Raw genomic sequence first — 23,888 nt, 5'->3', positions numbered from 1 at the left:
AAATATAAAATATATTAATAGAATTAAATATCAATCAATAAATAAAAATAAAACGCTTTGCTCTCACATTTATTTATTTTATGCTCCAGATGATGTGCCAGGACGAAATGTTATTCAAATGAGGGGGCGGTCCTAAGCGTGTCTTGGGTTGGACTTTTAATGGTCGCGTGAGCGGGTCGGCGAACAAGCAAGTCTCGCCGGCTTGCATGGAGAGGTCCAGCAATGGACGACTATCTTGACCACTGTCACCACAACTTGCGAGAGCAGAGCGTTTTTATTTATTGATTGATATTAAATTATATATATATATATATATATATATATATATATATATATATATATATAATTTTTATTTATTTATCTACACATATATTTGTATTTTTTGAATCTCGTTTTTTTTTTTTTTTATATATATATATACTTTTACTTGTGTGTATATATATATATATATATATATATAAAAAATATTTCCATTTATATTTATTTCATTGTATTTAATTTTTGAATGATATTATTGATTATATCCGTTTTTATTTTCACTTTTATTTATTTATTTATTTTTAATTTTGGCAGTTTTGTTCCTCCATAAAAATGACTTCACAGTCCATCTAAACTTTGCGCACCCCTTACTAACGCACCATCCTGTGTTTCCTCAGTGTTGCTGGAACTGCGGCCGCAAAGCCAGCGAGACGTGCAGCGGCTGCAACGCGGCGCGCTACTGCGGCTCCTTCTGCCAGCACAAAGACTGGGAGCGGCACCACCTCATCTGCAGCCCCGGACTTCAGGCTCAGCCCAAACCCGTTTCCGCCATCTCCGCCGCCAGGGTGGCAGCAGCCGCCGCCGCCGGGGTGTCCCCGGCGGGGCTGACGACCTCCGACGTCACGGCCTCAGCATCGAGTCCCGGCGGGGAGAAGGTCCCAGTGGCGTCTCGCTCGTCCACCCCTTCCACCCCGGCCTCGGCACCCGAGACCAATGGACATTAGGAGGAGGAATGTGGCTGAACATTTTTTCAGGGTCACTCCAGGACGGCAGATGTTTCATCATCACCATTGACAGATTATCTGACCAACAGATCCCCCTGACAGATGGAAACTTGTTTATAGTCAACCCCCAACCCCCTCAAGCTTACCCATCTTTGGCGGCAGGGTGAAAATTATTATTAAACGAGAGATTAAAAATAATGTACACTTTACTCTGAAGCAGCTTTCCTTTCCACGTTTTTGTGTATACATTTAAAACAGTGAGGAGGAGGCGGGTTATGTGTAATAAAACCAGCCATGAAGCAGATTTAGTGGTCTGATTTACACAAAATAAGATGAGTCGCCAGATTGTGTGAATGTGTCAAACTTCTTCTTCTTTTTTTTTGCAAAGCAATATATAACACAAAGCATTCAGGTATCAAACTGTTTTCATGTCACCAAAGTTACTTTGAACAAGGACCTCAGGAAAACACAGACAGAAGTATGTTTCCACCGACTTCAGTTCACTTCCCCACGGTACGGTTCAGATCTACAAACACTAGCCTCTCCCTTTTAAACACAACTCTATCTGACTGCCGTGCAACACAGCCGCAGCAGCCACGCCAGCATCTGGGTTACTCGTTCAATTGCTTTTAATACAAAGGGGGCGTGGCCAGTGAGTTGTGGCGTCGTCAATCTTTGCACACTGCTGGTAGTCCCTTGCAGAATTGGAGGTGCCCAGGTTGCCTTTATTTCGTACAAAACTGCACCAGTTGGGTGGAAAATAGCCTAAGAAGATGATGATGACGTTTTCTGAGTCCATTTTGGCACTTGAGCAGTGTCATTGTTGTAGCAAATCGGTGAAAAAGCCTGGTGGCAACTCCTCCCACTCGGACAAATCTCAGGAGATAAACTCACACAGCTTCAAGTCCAACATTTTACGGCTACTACACACACACTTGCTCTCGTTTGTTGTAAAAGTTTGTAAAAATAATTATGCCGTTATTTTGTTTTGTTTATTTTCCCTGTTTGTCCTTTAAACATTTGGTACAAGTCACATGACAAAAGTTATATTGACGTAAAGTACGAAATAAAGAAATAGAGTTACTGAAAATGCTTTTTTTGTGTGTGTGTTTGTGTTTGTTTTTCAAATTTGATTTCAAATGTACCATCCTTCTCATTTTTACAGCTCTTCTTCTCTATCCAATCTTTTGACAAAAGAGACCGCAAATTGCATGAAATTACAATGTATAACCAAACAACAATTCACACTGAAATTCACAACCATGGACAATTAAAAGTCTTAAATGAACCGAGTTAATAAATCCCCAATTAGCGCGTGGATTATACAATTATTGACATATATGTACAGTATATTAAATATAATATTTAATACTTCATAATAGAAATCTTTAAATATGTGAGATTTAAAAAAACATGTATAAATCAACTAATAAGCCGTTTCTGTTACGGATCAAAAATTACATTCAAATCCGTCAGATTTAGTTTTCATTTGTAAAGTAACCAAGACAAAGCCTGCAAAATAGATAAGTGTACTACAAGGATTTACCAACAGATGGCAGTAAACTGCACAATTGCGCAGGGCTCCCACGGTAGCGCAAAAGAAAATAAATTAATTCATAAATAACGTTTATATTTGTACATTTTAATGACAGCCAAAGCATGAGAGTAATGTTCTTAAATTGAATTTTCAAGCAATATCATAGCTATTTGTCACAAAGTTTTATAATAATGGCTCTTGTTTTTAATTTTTGGTAGAAAATTGCTGCTGAAATAATAATAATAATAATAATAATAATAATAATAATAATAAAACGAAGATACTGGGCCCTATCATCTTGTATATGTAATACTTTTCTACAGTGCTACACATGTACCGGTCTTTTTGTCTTTCAAATTTTTTTTCTTTTTTTAATGAATCAAAACGTCATTTTGAATCACCTGGGACACATTTCTTCCTCTTTGGAGTATTAAAAGAAGTCTGTTTTTGATACGTTGGGTGATCCGAGGGGCGGAGATTATACACAATAGTGATGGAGAGACAGAATTCGCGCTACCTTTTTCACCAAAACAAGCGCATCCTCGCAATCAGTCGTCTTAATTGGCGGGCAACCTTACCTGCTGCACTTCCTGTTTCGTCAAAACTAAAATGGTGTTACAAACTGGATTTTAAACGTTTTGACGTTTTGGGTTGTGATTTTAATCACTTGGAAGAAACATTTTGGGATGTTGCACCTCACGAAGGAGCTGGCTGAAATTTTCGCAGAAGACTCAGACAGCGAAAAAACGTTTTATGGCTTTTGCGAGGACGAATTAAGTGACCACTTTGACCAGGTACGCCATTTTATTTTTCTCTTCAAGTTAATTTAATTAGCGCGTGTGTGTGGGTGCGTGCCAAGTAGAAGTTTGTTAGACATGGTTGACTAATGACACAATCTTTAAGACTAAGCGGAATTTTTTTAATATGGTCTGATGGTCCTTTGTGTTGAAGAGCGTGCAATGTTTGTTCTGTAAACTACAATCAAGTTCGTTTGTTTTTTAATGTTGAAGAGCACATGAGGTCGTCAATACCTGCATTTGAAATAAAACTAAAAACGAGAGTAACGCACGTAGTCAAGGCAGTTACATGAATAAGAATTTAATACAAATTTGCTTAACCCACCCATGCACCTTCTATTTAGAAAAGTGACGATGAAGATCAAGATCAAGATCAAGATGGAGGCCGGCCTTTTTCTGTTTCCTCCAACCAGCAGAACGCCAAATCTTCCAAAAGCTTCAACCTGAGGGTGGCGTTACACTCGTCTCTGACCGCCCATAACTCTAGTGATGAGGACTACAATGTTGAGAATGACACAGAGGAAGAAGAGAGTAGCCAAAAGAGTTGGGCAAAAGAAGTCAGATCTGTTTTTTCTGAAGAAGAACCCGAAGACGTGTCAGACTCTTTCTTGGTGAAGAGAGAGCGTAACATCAAGGCAAACAAAGCCATGGTAAACCACACAATTGCGCATCATGAAGTCGCTGCAGCGTTGGTAAAAAAAGCCGCAATGTTTTCTTTTCTCTGTGCTGCGATAGTTGGCTCAGCTGATGGCGGACCTGGAGAAGATGTCAGGAGCCAATCTTCTGAAAAAACATAAAGCTAAGCAGCCCAAAGACAAAACCTCTGTGAGTAGCTATCAATTGTCAATAAATGGACACGATGGGATATACGGTAAAGAGCTATGTCAAAAACACTATGCTTATAACTACAGGTTATAATGTGCAGTTTTGAGAGACATTACGTTGTCTTGTCATTGAGTGGCAAAGAGAAAAGGCATCTTTTACAGGAAGGCCTTTATTTGTGTGCTTATTTTTTTCTTTTTAGACCTCAATGGGTTGTGCAGGTGTACCTAATATTGTGGCCAGTGGATGTCTCTGTGTCTTATATTGAATTGTGTTGTACAAACCCGTTTTCAGCACCCACACAGCTCAATAAGAGAGCCCAGGAAGAACCCAGAGCGGGTGTCCCGTCGACAGACCCGCTCCATGGGTGGATGTGAAGACCTCCCTGGCCCACAGGAGGCCGAGCTCGAGCTCAGCTTAGAAGAGGAACTTCTCAAGGTAATTTCTTATTTCTTGACAGTGTCAGTAAATTTGAGTGCTTTCATATTATGTTTGACTTTGGGTTCGAGGTACGGCGAGCCCCGCAGAGGCGCCTCACCCCGCGGCCCAATCCCAACCCTCACGTGATCCGGCCCGTGGACGACATCACGGAGGATGAGCTCCAACTGGTGGCCGACCACATGACCGAGAAGGTCTACAACAGAGTCACTGTAAGTACACACAGCAGTCTTAATTCATTAGTATAACCTAATGCGGAATACAGTGAAAGGCAATCAGTTTCAAGATGCTGCGTCACCTTTTTGTGGCCAATATCCTCGAACCTTTGGGTCATAACAAGAACATTACATTAAACACTGACATTTCTTGCATTTGGCGAGAAACGAGGTGCATTCAAGTAAATTTGACAGTTGGGTAGCACTGGTGCAAAAGTTAGACTAGATCCCCGACTGTATATATTATAATTTACTTTATCGGGTTTTCCTTTGGGGGTGCAGTTTCTTAAAGGAGCTGTGTTTGTTTGTTTCCAGGGCTCCACGTGTCACCAATGTCGCCAAAAGACGGTGGACACAAAGACGTGCTGCCGTAACGAGGGCTGTCGGGGCATCCAGGGCCAGTTCTGCGGACCGTGTCTGAGGAACCGATACGGGGAGGACGTCAAGAAGGCGCTGCTGGATCCGGTTTGACCAATTTGTCTCAAATAGGGGGCACGGGCGATTACTTTTTTTTTCTGTATGAGAATAAAGTGTAATTGCACACCAACTACACATGGTGGCAGTGGCGCTCTCATTGTGAACAATGTAGAATAGCAGCAAGAATTTTGTCCAACACTATGTCTTTATTGTTACACTTTATAAACACTGTCACTAATTTACATGTTTGAAATTATCTAGATTACTATGATCATGTTGAAATTGTGTTAAGTCACTTTTTGTGTCTACTCAGGAGTGGCATTGCCCTCCCTGCCGAGGCATTTGCAACTGCAGCTTCTGCCGGCAGCGAGAAGGCCGCTGCCCCACCGGCATCCTGTTCCCTCTTGCGCAGTACCACGGCTTCTCGGACGTCCACTCCTACCTCAGCAGGTATCTTTCGGCAGCAGAGGACAATACGGGGGTACTTGGTGAACAATGGTACAGAGATGTTTTTTTAAGGTTACGAAAGGGCATGCAGCGATCTAGTTTGCTGGACGGCGTCAGAATGCGTAGTCGTATTTTGTTACCATTTGTCTTCTTTTTTTTTAATGGCCTGGAGCCCTTGTGAACTGAGGACCCCCGTATTGAGTTGAGTGAATATAAAATGTGTAACACGTGCATTTCATCTTTCAGTCTCCGCAACAAACTGAAGTGCGATGGTGACGATGTAGATATGTGAAGTTGCTTTTATTTATTTTTATAACCAATAAAGGTTTTTCTTTTATGGTTGTTTTTAGGTAGGACACACGTATAATAAAGCAAGAGAATATTTGAGGTTTTAATCCAGCTGTTTTCATTTGCAGTAATATACAATATAAAATCCCTTATTTAAAACAGGCAGGGGGATGATAAAGGCAAAGAGCACTTGTCTGTAGAGTTTGCGGGGGGGGGGGGGGGGAGCCTGACAGACACATGGTGAAATCTTTTCTTTTTTTTTTGGCATGCACACAAAATTTGACCCGTCACAGCAAACAAACAGTTTGTGCCACACACTGGAGCAGTTCAGGGTGTCAGTCTTGCTCAAGGACACTGCAGCCACATGTCCGGGGATGGTCTTGATGGACCCCCACAGTGGCAGGTGAATATCTTCACCGCTGAGCCACGACTGCCCCCTAAAGGAAGACATTCTCACAGTATTGACGAGCATCATTCTGAATTGACCTTTTTAATACACTGAACAACTTGGCTGCTGTGTCCGTAAGCAAAACACGCATACCTCCAAACTGCTCCCTGGGGCGCTTAAGTAACCCCCTGCTCCAATGGGTGCCACTACCTGTGTGTGTGTGTGTTCAAGGGTCAAATGCGGAGGTTACATTTTTTGTGTACATGACACAAAAAACAAACAAATCTTAAGCAAGAACCTGGAGTCTCCTGCAAATTACTTTGTCCGGTTACAACTCAACAAAAAGACATGACCACTGCTCTTTCGGCTTATGTGTGTGAACCTTTGGTTTCAGCATATGCGCCGTATGGCTTCAAACAAAAATATTTCACAAATAAAAGTAACCCCACAAGGCCAAGTGTCGGCTGGTACCACAGAGGGAGAGGAAAAGTTCTTGGAACATCAAGACTATATACAAATGCATCGTTCACTTGATCTACATACACCAACAATTAAGATTGTGCACGAGAGGCAAACAACTAAAAAGGCAACCTCTCACAATCAACAAAGACCATCCGGCCTAGGCTAAGATTGCTGGAATTTTTTTTCTTAGCAAATATATATTTATATATAGATATGTACACACACACACACGTTGGGTTTTGTTTGCAATGAAACGTAATGAATCATAACACTTTATCTTGGCTGTGTACTTAAACATGTTAAATAACTTCAAGATTTTAGTACTTTCAATCGAATGGCTGATATTCATCTCAAGTCACAATCCCCATATTCAGATGGTGTGGAAATCCAGTTCTCCTAAAGAAAAGAAAAAAAACATGCTCCGTTTGGCTTTAAAGATGGATTGAATGTAGCCTTGAAACCGATCAAATGTGTGATGCATTCAAGAAAGAGTTAAAAAAACAAAAACAAATGTAAATCACCGTAACTCGATGTGATATTTAACGTGAACCTGTTAATTAATCTGAGAGAAGGGCTCCTTAAAGAAAGGTAAAGTCAGCGACATGTTTAAACATGACTGCGTTGGGTATGACATTTTAATACCCAGGAAATTTCCCCTCTACAATTTTCTGAGCTACATGATGTATAAAATAAAAAAATTTAAGTTATGCTTTTCATTGTGCTGAACATGCTAAAGGTTTGTAGGACATTGTTATTACGGTGAGAAATGTTTTGTCATTTTATTGCAGTCTCATTACGGAGATGATTGATTGTAGTCGTGGGGGGCGCGTGATGATTCCTGTAAACAAAAAAACAAAACATTGCAACTTTTAAATCTAAATGCATAATCCTGTTTGATCAATGTCTGCGGTCCCTGAACGCGGCGTGCTCCTCTTAGTAGTTGCCGTTGATATGATTCAGGTCCACTTGCACCATGTTGATCCCGCTGCTGGCGAGCCGAGCTATGCTCTCCGGGGACAGCGTCTCCATGGTGACAATGGAGTGCTGGTCGCCGGACGACAAGGCCTCACCCTCCGGGGACTGGGCGGCGGGAGGCGTGTCGGACGCGGCGGCCGCGCTGTTGCTGGGGAGCGCCCCTTTCTTGTTGAAGTGGGTTTTGATGTGTTTGGAGAGGTGGTCGCTCCGCATGAAGCGCTTGGGACAGTCCGGGCAGGCAAACCTTTTCTCACCTTGAGAGAAAAATAAAAGACAAATATGCATCAGAATGTGGTTATCCAGCCTGATTTTAAAACCTACACAGTAAATTATGTAGAGTAAATTTGACTTTATTTAGAGTGGGACCAAATAGACTCAGTTTTAGAGTAAAATTTACACTTAGAAGAGAGTAAAATGAAGAATTGGGAAAAATAAAATAAAAGTCACTCAAGAGTTGAGGAATGAACTCACGACCTTCAGCTACACTACCCTATGCCCCTCCTACTGTTTGCTTATATCCAAGAGAGTGGGACCAAAAGGTTGTGAATTCGTTCCTCAACCACAAGAGGACGCATTTTTATTTTTTTCCAATTCTTTATTTTACTCTCTTACAAGTGTAAATATTACTCTAAAACTAAGTCTATTTAGTCCAACTCTGAATAGAGTCAAATAGGTGTGAATTGCCTAGTACCTGGCGATTCAATTCGTATCACGATTCATAGGTCACGATTCGATTCGATTAATCCTGATACAGATCTATAAATTGATTATTGCAGGGTTTTTTTAAACTCAAATTTAGAAAATACTAATCAGTAAACTTGTACACTGTAAGATTTGTATGAAAATGTATCTGAAAATTCAGGCTTAACAAACAATCTGTTTCATGTTTGAACAGCACTGAAATAAAATATTAAGGCTTAATGTTCCATTAATATAACATTCTTCCATGCTTAAATTAATTTGTTGAATATTCCCATAAAAAAATTGTTTAAAAATCGATTCGAGAATTGCGCGCTGTAATATCGCGATATATTGCGGAATCGAACACCCCTAGAGTCAAATTTATTCTACAGAATTCACTGTGTATCCTTTGCTATATGTGAGCTCTAATAATGGCCGATATGAGCTCAATGAAACATGCATCACCCATGAAAAAAAAATAATTTGAGATCCATTTTTTGACTTTTTCAGGCCGTCGCCATGTAAACGAAAGAGGTCGCGTTGCATCCTCCCCATCCTCTCACCTGTGTGCGTCCTCTTGTGGCGCTGGAGCTCGTCGGAGCGTGTGAAGCGCTTGCCGCAGAAGGCCCAGCCGCAGACGAAGGGCCGCTCGCCCGTGTGCCAGCGCAGGTGAGCTCGAAGGTGTGACGTCTTGCCGTAGATCTTGCCGCATCCCGACATGTGGCAAATGTGCTGCTTCTTTTTGGTTGGGTCACTGCTTTGAGACACGGAACACAGAAACGCAATACAATGAGCTTACGAACGTCCAAAAAAAAAAAATGGCAGTTTGCGTTGAGGTCGTGACGTACCGTGCTTCCCCATCCTTGCAGAAAGGGCAGGTGCAGGCCTCTCTGCGGTTGCGGCGTCCCTGCGACGGCGGGCTGATGTCCTCGTCGTCGAGGGCCGCGCTGTCATCGAAGCTCTCTGTGCCTGCCTGCAACGTTTGGTCTCCTGCAGAGCGTTTACACAAATGGGGAAAAAACCCACATTTATCGCTTTTATGTTTGCAACTACCTATATAGTTATTTACCTAAAGTGGGATACACGTTTTTCCCCACATCTCAACAGATTCAAAGATTATCCTATGGTGTGGGATGTTATGAGATTTATATAACAATGTCTCACACAACTTAATCCATTCCTCCAGTCTCTAATGATCAGCATACACCACAATACAAATGACAAGAGTTGCAAACTCACATAAAAAAAATCTATCGCGTCCCCGCTGAAGTCTGAACATGCCATTGTCTATTATTAATAGGGAAGTTATAAATAGACAAAAAATGTTTTTGCAATACCCCTTCTAGGCTATAAATACTGTACCAAACAGTCATAATGATAAAATAGTAAGTATGGTCGTAGCTGAGCGTGAAACGCTGTATGTCCCAAAGCGAGGACTCCCTCCAAGTCTACAACTTTCTGACGTGTCATTCTCAATCGAAAGGACAAGACGAGAGTCGCACGCGGGCAACTGTCGGCCTCCACCAAGGCCACACTCACTTGGATTGGCACCAAATTGGACACAAAGGTTGATCTCGATAAATGAGAATATCATGGAAAACGTCATTTATTTCAGTCGCTCAATTTAAAAGTTTTAACACTTATACTGTAGTTTTCTACAAGTCATGATTTTATTTTAAATGGTTTTGATGGTTTCCTTAAAAAAATATTACATAAAAAATTAAATAATTTTTGATAGATAAATTAGGGTTTCACCCTCTGAAAAGCATTGTTCCATGTTTAAAAAAATAATAATCTGTAACAAAAAAGGTTGCATTTTTTTGGACAACTGAAATAAATTAACTCATTCTCTGGAAAATAAGCACCACTATTCAAATTTTAAAAAATCTCTGAATGAGTACTTTGTCAGCTCTCGACAGAATTATGGAGAGCACTATTGGCTGCATTTTTGTGATTAATCTTTACAAAGCTAACGGGAGTAATGTTTGCGACACAGTGGCGGGGAGGGGTCAAGTTACACCCCCGTCCTTGTCCTCCACAGACGTTGCGATTGAGCCTAATGACGACACACACACATTCATACAGCCGTTGGAGCAGTCCGACTGGTTGCGCAGGTGAAGCCATTTGCGCACACACACACACAAACAAACAAACAAAAACCACGCAAGGAAGATCAAACAGAGATAGAGGGCTGTTTGCATTTGGAAGAGAAAAAGTGTTTTTGGATGTGCTGGATATGTTTACACACTCACTCAGCAGCACTACTTTTACTATTAGATTCTGACGGTATGATAACCGTGAGAAAAAAGTATTAAAATCTCAACTCAAATGGCATTTTCTGAAACATTGTGATAAAATAAAAAAAAACATTTTACATAATTTATTTTATTTTTAAACAAAATGTAGAATATTTGGTGCATTAAAGGGGAAGTCAACCTTAAACATTTCTTGACAATAATATGTTGTGACCTCACTAGTCTAAACATGACATTCTGATTAATATTACATTTGTGGAATATGAGTTAATCAACGAAATCCGGCAGTTTTTAACAATACCAGAAGGCGGCAATTTTGCCACTGGCTGTCGAGGGGAAAAGGACATCACAGTTGCTCAGGGCTCAAGCAATGACCAATCACAGCTCACCTGATTTCCGAAGGTGAGCTATGATTGGTTGTTACCCGAAACCTGAGCAACTGTGACGTTATCTTCAGTCGACAGCAAGTGGCAAAATGGCCGCCTTCTGATATTGATAAAAACGGCTGGATTTAGGTTGCTTAACTTATATTCCACTAACGCAATATTAACCAGGATATCGCATTTAGACTAGTGGGGCTGCATAGAACATATTGTCAAAAAAAAAAAATGTGTGTGTGTGGGGGGAAGGGGTTGACTTCCCTTTTATGAAATGTGTACCATGTTATATCTAAATAAATAAAGGTTAACATTCTTCTACTGTTTTAATTCTTAGTAAGTCACAGTGTCGCATCACTGGTGAGCCATGTCTCAACGATACCCTGCTGCTGGCTGCTAACAAGTTGTGAATTGCAAATATGTTGACTGCACATTGAAACGATGCGAGGAGGAGATCCCCCTGACTGACCTGCTGTGCTCGTGAGGGTGATGGGAACGCTCTGGAGCTGATGCATCTGAAGGCCCGCGCCTCCGAGCGTGTTGAGATTGATGGTCTGGAGTCCAGGGATCTGCACGGTGTTGACCGACACTCCGCCGGCGGCGGGGCCTCCCTGGGTTTGGCCCACTGGGGCCAGCGTGATCTGTGCCCCCGCCGGACTCTGAATCTGCAGGGTCTGCCAGCTGACCTGCCCGTTGGGCCCGACCGTGCGCAACAGGATGGGGCTCGTGTTTGGCATGATTTGGAGGTTCTGGAGGCCTTCCTGGCTAAGAGTCGGAGTGGCGAACACCTGACCGCCTGCCGTTGTGATGGTACCAAGCTGAATGGTTTGGAGGGGCGTTGCCCCCTGGAGGACCTGCTGGGGCTGGATGAGGATCTGCTGTTGCTGCTGTGGTTGCTGCTGCTGCTGCTGCTCCCTGTTGTCCGGCTGTATGGGGACACCAAGAGAAGTTGCGCTCTGTTGGTATGCAGCTCCATTACTGCTCTGCGTCATGCCGTATGAGGAGGAGGTCTGCGTAGTGACGGTGGACACGCTGGTCATGTAACCCGCGCCGCTGCTGGAAGATGTGGCCTGTTGGTGTACGAGCTGGCTTCCGCTGGCGTCGCCGTCCGCTGGCGTCACGCTCGCTCCAGTGCTGATGGGCAACAATGATGGCAACGTGATGTTCCCGTTGAGCGACACGGGCATATTTGCTAGGAACTGCGTCTGGTTTTGCAAGACGCCATTGCCCAGGGTGATATTCTGGAGGGGAATGGGGCCCTGAATGATGCCGGGCATGGTGATGATGTTTCCCGCCCCGGCTCCTCTGTTGGCAGCGGCTATGATCTGCTGGCCATTGGCGGAGGACACAATCTGGAACTGCTGTCCTGAAGCAGTGGCTGCCGCCACAGTGGCATCTTGCTGGCTATGTGCAAACTGCAGCGGCTGACCGTCCACTGTCTGGAACTGAGGAATGACCTGATACTGGATGTTGGGCATCACACCAGGGATGGCGGCAAGCACCTGTTGGCTCTGCATCGCCGGCGCCTGAGTGACGACATACTGTTGTTGCTGCTGAGTGCTCACGGCCACCGAGGACGATGGGGACAACAACACTCTGCCCTTGCCGGCCTCGATGATCGAGTCGGTGGTAACAGTGTTGCCGCATGATGACCCCTGCACGCTGATGGGGATAGCCTGCCAGCCATTGGCACTAGAGGTGAACACACCCATGTCCAGCTGCTGCTCTCCGGGAGAGTCATTCTCTCCCGGGGTGTCAATGCGACTGCAAGTGGCCGCCAGCATGGCCAGTGGAGATGGCTGCTGAGAGTCCTAAATGAGGGTGGTGGGAGGGGAATATACAAAATAAACACAAAAAGATAAAAGGAGTTAGAGCATAAAGCTGTGTAAATGAGTGGTTATCAATAATTGTACAGTGGGAGGTTTTATAATTTGTAGATTTTTTTAACAAAGGTGTTGCATAATGTGTAGCGAATGTTGTTGTTTTTTAAGCTAAAATATTTAATATTTGAATGAAAATAATATACGTAGGCTACATCCAACCCATGCCATACCTATTTATTTTATTTTATTTAGTATTTCAAAGATGAAATGTTAAATTAGATACATAATTAAAATTACGATTAATAATCAGATATACGAGGAGATGAGTGGGCGATTAGGGGAAGCTGGGAGGGCCATTTCTTTCCCCTCTCCCACTTCCCACAGCAACGGCGGGCTCGGCTTCCCCTCCCCCCCAATCCCACCCACTTGCAATGCGGCCCTATGAACTCACACGGCTCCAGTGGCCACCCCCACTCCTATGCCAGCCAAATGGGCCGAGCGAGACGAACCGCCAGCGCGGGGGTTTGCCGGCAACACCCCGTTTGTGGGCGAATTTTACCTGCCCACGTCCCACCCAGTGACATGTGCTCCGCGGAGAGACACAACACACAGCGAAACAATGAAAATACACACACAAGAATAACCACAGTTGAGATCTGATTGACCTACTTGTGAATTTCGCTTTTGACCGAAGCCTCCGCCGCTCTCCACCGCGGCCATTTCACCCTGCTGCAGATCTGCGGAAGAAGACTTTTTATGAAAGATCACTTAAGACTTTTCGCCCCGTCGTCTCGAGAGTGCCATTATATCGGCAACGACGTGGCACCGACCCGCGTTCGATTGCCCCAAAATACACGGTTAAAACTTTACGCGGCAAGCAACGAGACGATAAATGAAACCATACATGCCACAAGTACTCGGAGGGGGGGCTAACCAGCTAGCGTATTAGCAACGCTAACGTGAACTTAAGCTACACTGATCAAGTAGAGCATTTACCCACGGATCACTGCGCACAAACTAGTTCCCGACTAGGATAGAAAATCAACAATAACCTTTGAACAGACTAAAGTGAAAGAAAAATCGTAAACCCAATTCGCGACAGGGGCCAGTAAAGTAGTTGTGCTTAACAGTAGAAGTATGAGAGCCGCAAAAAAAAAAAAGGGGAAAAAAGCCAAACGGGTTTTTTTTTTCTCACTGCATAAAACTTTTTAAACGGTCGTACTTTCAATCCGCTATCTATCTGGTGGGTCGACGCTTCACCATGAGAATACTTACTGCTTTAAAAAAAAAGTTGACTTACTGCTCATAATGTTCAGGACGGGAGGAGTTTCTTCTTTTTCTAGTTGACAACTTTTTCCAACTTCACACAAACTTGTTGCCACCCACCCCACTATGAAGGAGACCTGAGAGGGTGCACTTGATTTAGGTCACAGGGACGCTGGGTTCGCCTCTATTTAAAGTGACACGCATAACAAATTCCCAGTGATCACATACAATTAATTGCTTTAAGTTTCATGTACCTGTACTTTGCTAAGTATTCATTTTTCTGAAGACTTTTTATTTTTGCTACCTATATTTAGGAAAAAAAAATTGAACTTTATACTCGTAACTTGTTACTTTGTCTCCATTGCCCCCTACCCCCAACTTCAATAACGAAGTAAACGTAAATAAAATAAAAAATACGTGTTTGTTATAATTGTTTCACATTTCACAGTATGTACCTTTTTATTTTTAATCAATTAGTTAGATCACTATTTATTTATTTTTACTTAATGAGTTAAACCAGCACGTTTGAAGCATTTACTTTAGCGTTTAAAAATAAAAGAAGCGCACCTCGAGTGCAAATGATTGCCTTTTACACCAATGGAGATTGTTCTTTCAAGTCGTTTCCGCAACAACTCTAAACCCGATAATCTTATTGGCTCCTGGTCGAGAGGAGGGCGGGTGCAATGGGCTAGGTTGCGCCTCTTGAGTAAGCCAGACGTGGGTTTTCTTGTTTTTCGTCTCGTAGAAGGCGCCATGTTAATTGGTCACACTCAGTACATCTAGCTCTCCCCCTGACGCCAATTTTTTTCACATTTTCACAGCTAGATAACGATAGGTAGATAAGTGCATGTAAACACGGAATTGGGCGGGTGTGGAACTGTAGAAGGCGGGCTGGTTATTTTCAGTCTTGCCTCCGTGGCTGCTAGCCACTCCCTTGGTGGCCCTGTGGGTTGGGAAAGAGCGCAGAGGCGGGCGGGGGTCGGCCATGGTGGAAGAGAGAGGACAGGCCCGAGCCGCGCCGGGGGCAGGGAATGTCTCTCTTGTGGGAGGGTTTTTGGATGATTTCGCCATGCAAGGGGGCTGTCAGTGTAGAAGCACATGTGCCCACATAAACAAAAGCCATTGATGTACACTGTCACTTGAGGTAGGCGAAGAGTTGCAGGGCAGGTCACGAAGAGATACCATCGCGATATTTTGCCGCTGCCAAGACAGGAGTATTGCGATATGATTATTGCGCAATAGTCAAATAATAATAATGAATAAAGCCATAGACAACACTGAAGAAACTAGACCTTTTTATTTTATTTTTTTTAGTCAGTGCACATCTTTTATTGTAGTGTAAATTTACAAAAGTGTCCAAATTGGGCTATAAACTTAAACCAGGGCCTGCAAGGCCTTCCTTGCTGGCCTAAACACTGTCAGAAGCACTGACCTATATTTGCAACCTAAATTCTAATATTTCATTTAATTTTAAGTAGTCACCCTCTTAAAAATAATTGCCTAAGTCTATTTTTTTTTGCACAAAAAAAAGCCTAGATAATCTCTTTATGATGCAAATGGTTCAATTTGTATGTTTCCTGAAAAATCGGAAAAATGACAGGCAATTATTTTAAGAAGGCGTCAAATTGATAGTGGAAGAATGTGGATGAATAAAGGTAGTGATTGATTGATATACTGATTATTCCATTTATACCCTGCTGTATATATTTTGCATTACAGTACAGACCACACAGAACTAAATCACGCACATGCAGGCTTAAAAGAGATGTCAAAGTAAAAGGGGTGGACAGTGTACCTCTTCTTGAACTCGGGGCTGAAGGGTGCCTCACAAATAGCTAGAATAAACATTAGAGTTTATCCAACAGCTACTGCAGTTGCTGGTTTACATATTGTCTGCAGCAGCTGTGACTCTGACTTTCAAATTCCAAAGCATATTTACAAATAACTACTGGGACCCCATTTGATCCACAAACTTGTATTAATATATTCCCAACAATATATTCGCTTTATTGGAAATTTATCATGGCTGCATTGCTTCCAGTGCTCTTATTTCCATTGCACTTTTTTTGGGGGGGGGGGTCCATCAGACTTTAGCCTCTATTGTGTTAGCATGTCAATCTAATCTGCCCAGGGCCTTCCGGATTAGGGGGGCTGGTTGTTGTCAAAATTTCAAATTTGCTCCATGGAGTCAGCCAGCTGGTCCGCAATAATGTCAACAGTTCTCTAATTGGTTGAGCAAGACACGCTTGATTTGCAAAAGACATTTGTAGTGATATACACGCAATAACATGGTTAATAATCAGCATCTCTGGTGTGTATGACATACAGTATGCAATTTAAATTAATTTATGAATTTGTCATGTTAGATAAATGTTGAATCTGAACTGCTCCTGATATATACGTGTCACTTTGTTATCTCTGTAGGAAGTGCGGTGGCGAGTGTCCCACGCCATGTCAGTTTGAGATGTTCACAGTCCTTCGTCTGTTCAAAGTGATTTGTGACTTGACTCACCCAGCATTAGAGATTGTGTTTATCTATTTGTTTTTAAACAAAATCAAGTCATGTTCCTTTTCATGTACTCATAAAGAAATTACAGTATTGGTGTTCTTTGGCCCCCTCTAGTGGCATCTTGTTGCCAAGGGGAAAAAATTGAATGAGTTAGTAAGTCTGTCCCAAGTACCAATACTAGTGTGCGGGCTTCCTCTAGTCACTAGAGTCAAGTAGTAGTCAAATAGCCCACCCACATCACATTAATATTTTTTCAACTGTAATTTTCTTTAACTTTTATGTATTGTATTTTTTTGAGGTGTTACTTGATGGGAAAAAAATAACAATAGAATTATAGCAAAGGGTAGTCTTTCGCTATCTTGTGGCATCTAAGGGCAATTTTACTACCAACATTTTCTAAGAAAAAGCAACTTCCCCTGTGAGCAGTTGCCACAGCGAGTCACTTGCATGATATCATTTGGTGCTGTTTTTACACCGGCTGCCCTTCCTGATGCAACCACTGATCTGTATGTGTAACAGGATAGGCGATAGGCCAAGACTTTTGAAGCCGCAAGGCTGCCATATTGCCACTCCCAAGAAACGTTTCTTGGATGACAATCCTATACATTTACAATATAGAGATTGGAGAACATTTGAGACAGTACAGCATGATTTCTGAGCGTTTTATATTTGTTAAACATAAACAAGAGGACTTCAGACATTTTACTTTAATACATTTATAAATTATATGCTTGCTGATGCGTACAGGAGGATTTTTTTTTAATAACTTCTATTAAAAAATTATACCTGTAATTCAACAAAAGATGCCTCTGCCAAATCTAACATTGGGGTCAAAGCAGCACATACCGTCCACTTGTTATACATTGTGACCAGGAGGCAGACCGATAGATTGTCACTATAATCAAAAAAACGGATAATTGTCATTTTAACCGAGAGGCTTTAAAATCTACTGCCATTAAATGTTAAAGTGACACTCGCACACTTATCTTGCAGACGCACATTGACATTCCTTCCTTGTTTGTGGTCCAAAATACATTTCCGATTCGACGTTCAACGGTGGAGAAGTGACATCCAAAGTCGGGTGAGTGTCAAATACAGTCTTGTTTTTAACTGTGATGCCAACATGCTTGGAAGAGTTTTTTTACTGAACTCAATCAGTCCTCGTCCTCACTTTAAGGTACCTAATTTGTCATTTTCTCCTCTTTATTCCATGCCAACTCTGGAGACTTGCAATGCACCCTGCCAACAAGGAAATCCACAATGGCCTCACCAGCAAGTAAGTACTAAATCTGTTTGACTAAGCATACTGAATTAAAATCGATATTTAGATTAATTCTACAAAGTATATACAGTATGTATTGTATCTGTATAATTAATTCTGAAAGCTACAGCCACAATAATGAGCGTATTGTTAAATTAATAAAAAAAAAATTAAAGATAGTCTAGTACCTAATGTTGTGGCCTGTCACTTTATATTCAAGCACGATTTGATCCCTTTATAAGTTATCCCTTCTTTGTCTCATATCAGTGTTCCAGAGGTGCTCCAGTGGCATTCGGAGGACGCCGAAGAGACCCTGTGGCAGTTGGGTTTCGGCTGCGATGACCCGCAGATCACTGTGCGCATCCCCCCGCGCTTCTTGTCCTCCCCCTCTCAAGCGCGGGGCATCGACTTACGCCTCTTCCTGGAGTCGCAGGTCCGACGGATACGTGAGGAGGACCACAGCCTGTGCATAGCAAGTAAGATGCAATAGTCAATTTCATGGGTTGGACTGTTGTGAGGGGTCCCCCATAGAGACAGTATTGCCCTCATAGTAAGTAAGCATCATAAGGAAAAATGCAGATTTTTTTTATTACACTTTTTCTTTTGATGTCACTTGAAATTTAATAACAGAACCAGTAATAGAACTTTTGTATGGCTGTATGACCGTGCTGCTGCAGTATGACAGCCCAAATTTTTATAATAAAGTAGTAGTAAACTCAAAGTTAATACTGTATAGGCATTTTTACATTTTACATTTATATTGCATTATTTGTTTTTAATGATCTTATTAAAATATTAAATATTTATTTAATTAAATCATGTCATTAATTCATTTAAAATTTATCTAATTGTAATATTTAATTATTATTATTTAAAATGTATTTATAGAAAGAGCTTTTTGACACATGTCCTTGCCGTCTTTCCCGCAGGTCGTTTTAGACAAGTCCAAGCACTGACCGCAATGGCCAACACGTTCTGCTCTCTGTACTCGCATGTGTCCCGCACCCCCCTGCGCAAACTCGGGGCCCCACAGTTCACCGTGTCACTACCACACACCAGGAGCGTGAAAAGCAACCCGAGGAGCAGTGCAAGGAGCGAGCCGCGCTCCCCCGTGGAGAGGCTGAAGGACACCGTCTCTAAGATGTGTCTCTACACGTCAGCCAGCAGAAGGTCCAGCCTGCCCGATGTGGCCGATCTCGTACCCAAGCAGGTCAAGACGGAGACTAATAAGATGATGGAAAAAGAAGAAAACAGTATAGGAACACAAGTGATGTTAGAAACTTATACCAAGCAAAATGATAGCATCTCAACAGCGGATCAATTGAAACGGTTGCCACGGTAACCTGTGAGTTTATCAGTCCAAAGATAGTTGAGCGTGTTCACCAAGCAAACGTCTTACATCGCGTCTTTCCGAAGATGAAAGGCAAAGGCAAGTCAAGCCATGGAGTTCAAAACAAGTCCACTGTCTCCGAGTCTGCATCCAGACCACTTCGGGTCCAGACCCCCGCAGTGTCTTCAGGCGTTTGTCAACATTCAATTTCAGACATTCTCCCTGCGAAGCCTCAACGACCTCAAAAACTGCGACAAGGAAATTTTACATTTGGAGGTTAGTAGACTTTTGAGTTTCTTCGAGTGATTCGAATTCCTCCCGCTTTTCATACGTGTTGGGCTCATTGAAGACTAAATTGTCCATAGGTGCGAATGAGATTGTTTCCGACAATTGACTGCTGGCCAGCCCGTGTGCACCCCACTAGATCCTTGACTGTATATTGATGCGTTTGCTGCCAACAGGTGCATAGTGCAGAGGAGGAAGAAATAGCGAGAGAAACGGCAACACAAAGGTACAATGTAATTCCAAATGCAGGTTTGTTGCATTATTCACAATTTCACACTTACAAAAGGTGACGTTCTCTCCCACGACTGCAGGTGAGGTTGGCCCGGGGTGGCGGCACGCCGTCAAACAGCAGCGGACTCGCGGATAAAGACACTTTAGCACCTCTTCAGATTAACACAACAGACGGCTAAACTCCAACGAGGCCATTTAAGAAGAAAAACAGCAAGAATGCTCCCGATAATTGACAGGTGACTCCACCCAAGTTAAATGACTGAAGTTTATGAAACAATTGAACTAGTACAAGTTTTTAAAATTATTTTAACATAACTTTTTCTCTCAGGATTTTCGAAACACTGTAACATAGTGCACAAACTGTTGTAACAGTTTTCAGGCAAATATATATATATTAAAAAAAAAAACAATCCTGGTTTATCAAATATTCTAAATAGTATACACATACTTTTTTACTTCTCATTACAATATTTTGTTACTTATGTGTTCAATAAACAAACATTAAGTTATTTGATAAGTCTGCATACAATACTGCTTAAAAAAAATCCACACATTCTACAGCACACACTAAGGTGTCTTACGGGTTTGCAGGAAAATATATTAAATAAATATAAAAATAAAAAAATTAATATTTAACCATTTAATTTCTAGTCTAATTAATTAGTTTGCAGGGGGGGGGGGGTCATGAAATGAACTTTCCAAACGATTTCGATTGTTTGCATAAAATTCTCCAATTTATTGTAACAGGTTGCAAAATAGTTAAAAGTGCAACCAAATTCTATCAGCTATTCAACAAACTCGATTTGGATTACTCTAAAGTTGTCCACAAGGTCGATATATAGGACAACACATTTTTTCCTTGGTCAGGGGGGAGAGCAGCTCTTTAATAAGATATTTCTACAAAGATCCACATGCCTGCATATGGCTTAATACAGCGGCACACAAAATACTGGAAAAGTAAAAAAGAAAAAAGAAAAAAAAGAGACTATAGATTATATAACTTGTTGAAAACTATAATAAAAAGGAGTTTCCTTCCAAACACAAGCTTCACACTGAGGTATTTTACCTTTTTTCATCACTGGCAACAAGGTGTGCATTATTATTGGCATATTAATTATTAGGAACATTCTACATTATTGTCATTCATAAAGTAAGGATCCTATTGTTTATAACATGGCCACTGACCTTTGTGCTGATTTTTTTAATTAGCTGAACGTCTTAAAAATCATTAACACGACAAAAAATAAATAAATATATATATAGTTTAAAAGGACTAAAATATTTATTCAGCAGTGTCTTTTGTGTGTGTGTGTGTGTGTGGTGATCTTGCTTTAATCAGAATGCCATCATCCTTGATAGCTCCTTGATTGAAATATGGACTTGTATCTGAATATGTTTGTAATGGAATAAATGAAGAGAAATTTGACATTTGGGATGATGTAAATCCTCACTGGTAGCACACACATGTCAAAAAAGGCGTTTTGTTTTTTCTCTCTTTTCAAAGAGTTTGTCTTTTTGTAAAAAATGGGGGTGTATATTGAGTTGTTGCCATCCTTCACTTTGCCCCGGCCATGATTTTGAGATACTGCAGGGCGTTGTGGGCGGCGTTTGCACGAGCATCCTCGACGTTCAGGGCAAAACCGTGGCACACGGTGATTGGTTGCGTGGACAGCTCCACCAGACACTGGCACCGGCCACTCAGGCTTCGCTCCTCTAAAACCAAAGACAAGGAAAATTGATCTTATAAAATGGATTTTGCATTATTAAACATAACATAAGCATGTGAGGGCAGGTATTATTTTTGTTCACTTGGGGGGGTCCCTACCCTCACATTCTACTGTAGTATCTGTGACTGAGTGCGTATTAGACTTTATACCAACCTGATCAGCTACAGTATGATTGAAGGGTATTTTGCATTTTGTGATCGGCTGTAATTCACCCATCTGATCAAGTGAAATAAGAGATTACAGCCGCAGTGTTTCCCCACATATATATGTACTTTTTTTTTTTGCAAAGCTTTGGGGGTAGAGATTTCGTTAAGACCCTTCTTTTTTTGTGATAAACCCTACACTGTTTGGTGTCTAATGTTAAGGATTTTTCTTCTATTTGAGGTGTTAATAGTTATTACATTTGTACAACATTTAGCATGTTAAAAAGTATCAAGGAGTGGAGTACCTAGGTCTAGGTAGCTGACGTCAAAGCACTGCTCAGCCGACAGATCGTCGAGCAGCGAGCAGAAGTTGGAGTCGTCGGGCATGCCCAGCGGGTTACTGCGCAGCTGCAGGATCTTCTCGCCGGCCGAATTCCTCAGCGTGTCCCATGTGCAGCTGTAGCTTTTACTCTTGCCCGACTCCGCCCTGCTCCCCGCATGCTGTGCGGCAGTATAGATAATAATAGAAGTGAAAAATACAAAACAAATGAAAAAACATAAGTATGGCGGTAACGGAGCATGACGACACATTGCTGGTTCGTTGTGCACTTTATATTTAAGTAGGTTACGTGCATGTTTTTTTTGTTTTTTTTTAATAAATAAGAGTGTCCCTCACCGTGTTGAACGTGTCGTCTTCTGCGTCGCATTCGTTGCTGGTCCTAAGGTCCACCGGGACATCGTGTATCCGTGCTAGCATTTTGGCAGCCGCATTTCTCTTGGCCAGCTTCTTGGATGTACCACTTCCTGATTCGGAAAAGGGCACGCAAGTCTTAATAACATACAGGATGGCCACTCACTGGCACATATTTACAAATTTAATGAGATCATAATGGCCGGATGAAATGTTGTGTTTGCTCTTTGTACCAATTTCCATAAATTTCTCCACTCTACAAGTCATGGTGAATTCCTTGCGATGCGCTGGACCAGATTCTTGTGTCACTGTGTACTCTGGTAGACGCCATCCCTTCTGCACCACCAGTTCCTGGTGGACAAACACAACATAATCACACAAGTGTTTGAATGTATTGATCATTATCATCAATCCAAAAATGGGACAAACCTGCAGAGCTCCAACGGGGTTACACTCTGATTGCTGCGACGTACCTAAAGTCTTCATCTCGCATGGGGAGCTGCACATAACACTGCAATGCCAGAACCAGACATTTAGGCTAATGGAATAACCAGTGTGTGGAATATTCATCCATTTATTTTCTATAACAATTTGGTAGCTACTTTTAGCAACTTTTCCAACTATTCAAGCGGGTTAAGGCCATACATTGTAACTGACCTGTCTTCATCCGCAGGCACATCAACCCCGATAAATGAGTCTCCTTCTAGATTGAAATCTATAGGACCTGCCAGGCCCCCTTTGAGCATCTTCAGCGCCGCCTCGGCCGCTTTGTGCTTGGCCGCCTTCTTGCTGGGACCTTGGCCCGTGCAGCTGATCTCTCCGACGGAGACGCGGAATGTGAAGTTGGGCTGATGGGCCTGTCCCTCGGCCTTCAGCAGGTCGTACACCGGGGTCTTGCCTATCCGCGTTCCATATTCCTGCAGCAGACTAATCGGCGTCTTTCCGGGATTCACAGCCAGCATTTGCTCAATACTGGATGTAAACAAAAGATGATAATATTAAACAGGGTGATCCAAAAGTAGCTAAAGTAACTTTTTAAATGAACTATTCTATTTATATAGCATATCATTTGAGCCAAGAACAAACAATGGGGATTCAAGCAACACTCACCAGGTACCAAAGGAAATAAGGCATAAAGTAGTTTTAAGCAAAGGAGGAAAGAATGCAAAATGAAAAGTAAGTTTCGGGAAAGGAAAGAATGAAGGAGGCATGGGCCGATATTAGTTTCGGATCATATGAAACAACATTTTAACAGTATACTATTTTCTAATCGCCTTGGCTACCAAAATGTTCTATCAGCCCAAGCTAAGCTAGCCTAGTCTGAATGGAGTTAGTTTTCACCTGGAATACCCGGAGATTCTGTTCCAGCTGTCCGAGGCTGTCTCGTCGTTCATTCCCTAATTCAGACGGACAGCCGGTAGGATTCGGATGGCAATCCCCCCCATCAAAACAAACGCTTCCTTTCATTAGACGGGTTTTCCCCACTAAACATGTAAAAACGCAGCCTTTCTCCTCTCTGGCGGCAGTTGCATGGCAGCAC

At 42.1% G+C, this 23,888-nt stretch overlaps 5 protein-coding genes across 10 annotated transcripts in view; 3 read left to right on the top strand and 2 right to left on the bottom strand.

Annotated features, from left to right (window-relative positions):
* Positions 1–2,073, top strand: part of cbfa2t2 (CBFA2/RUNX1 partner transcriptional co-repressor 2) — a 50,377-nt gene extending 48,304 nt beyond the window's left edge. For both annotated transcript variants that reach the window (XM_086087938.1, XM_086087937.1), the window contains one exon: positions 657–2,073. In XM_086087938.1, the coding sequence (XP_085944064.1) occupies positions 657–983 (327 nt within the window). In that variant the 3' untranslated portion in view covers positions 984–2,073. The remainder of the gene's footprint in view (positions 1–656) is intronic.
* A 1,029-nt stretch (positions 2,074–3,102) lies between these two features.
* LOC147167495 (cell division cycle-associated protein 7-like) lies at positions 3,103–6,045 on the top strand. Its single transcript, XM_086086873.1, has 7 exons — positions 3,103–3,314; positions 3,662–3,967; positions 4,053–4,142; positions 4,434–4,577; positions 4,649–4,789; positions 5,108–5,257; positions 5,523–6,045. The coding sequence occupies exons 1-7, from the start codon at positions 3,207–3,209 to the stop codon at positions 5,835–5,837; spliced, it is 1,254 nt and encodes a 417-aa protein (XP_085942999.1). The 5' UTR covers positions 3,103–3,206; the 3' UTR covers positions 5,838–6,045.
* sp1 (sp1 transcription factor) lies at positions 5,488–14,280 on the bottom strand. Of its 5 annotated transcripts, none has more exons than XM_086086868.1 (6): positions 14,206–14,280; positions 13,575–13,642; positions 11,552–12,893; positions 9,299–9,440; positions 9,014–9,207; positions 5,488–8,023 (listed from the first exon to the last, which is right to left on the bottom strand). In XM_086086868.1, the coding sequence occupies exons 1-6, from the start codon at positions 14,210–14,212 to the stop codon at positions 7,728–7,730; spliced, it is 2,049 nt and encodes a 682-aa protein (XP_085942994.1). In that variant the 5' UTR covers positions 14,213–14,280; the 3' UTR covers positions 5,488–7,727. The 5 variants fall into 5 exon arrangements, with proteins under 5 accessions (XP_085942994.1, XP_085942997.1, XP_085942996.1 ...); XM_086086871.1 differs by having other exon boundaries at positions 14,181–14,207; XM_086086870.1 differs by lacking the exon at positions 14,206–14,280 and adding an exon at positions 14,128–14,194.
* Positions 14,281–17,699: 3,419 nt separating this feature from the next.
* Positions 17,700–20,418, top strand: tespa1 (thymocyte expressed, positive selection associated 1; the record flags this gene model as incomplete). Its single annotated transcript, XM_086086875.1, is given in 7 exon segments — positions 17,700–17,761; positions 17,906–17,956; positions 18,209–18,417; positions 18,871–19,266; positions 19,269–19,547; positions 19,733–19,782; positions 19,868–20,418. Coding segments are annotated over 6 exon segments (1,005 nt in total), but the record flags the coding sequence as incomplete, so codon positions are not given.
* A 232-nt stretch (positions 20,419–20,650) lies between these two features.
* On the bottom strand, positions 20,651–23,883 carry tarbp2 (TAR (HIV) RNA binding protein 2). Its single transcript, XM_086086874.1, has 7 exons — positions 23,690–23,883; positions 23,006–23,320; positions 22,778–22,859; positions 22,582–22,699; positions 22,334–22,461; positions 21,963–22,158; positions 20,651–21,500 (listed from the first exon to the last, which is right to left on the bottom strand). The coding sequence occupies exons 1-7, from the start codon at positions 23,740–23,742 to the stop codon at positions 21,343–21,345; spliced, it is 1,050 nt and encodes a 349-aa protein (XP_085943000.1). The 5' UTR covers positions 23,743–23,883; the 3' UTR covers positions 20,651–21,342.
* Between the last annotated feature and the right edge of the window lie 5 nt (positions 23,884–23,888).

Source organism: Leptonotus elevatus, chromosome 10 (genome assembly GCF_054856555.1).
Source record: "Leptonotus elevatus isolate MCC_2025b chromosome 10, RoL_Lele_1.0, whole genome shotgun sequence".
Lineage (NCBI taxonomy): Eukaryota > Metazoa > Chordata > Actinopteri > Syngnathiformes > Syngnathidae > Leptonotus > Leptonotus elevatus.
This window is presented reverse-complemented; position numbering and strand designations above follow the sequence as displayed.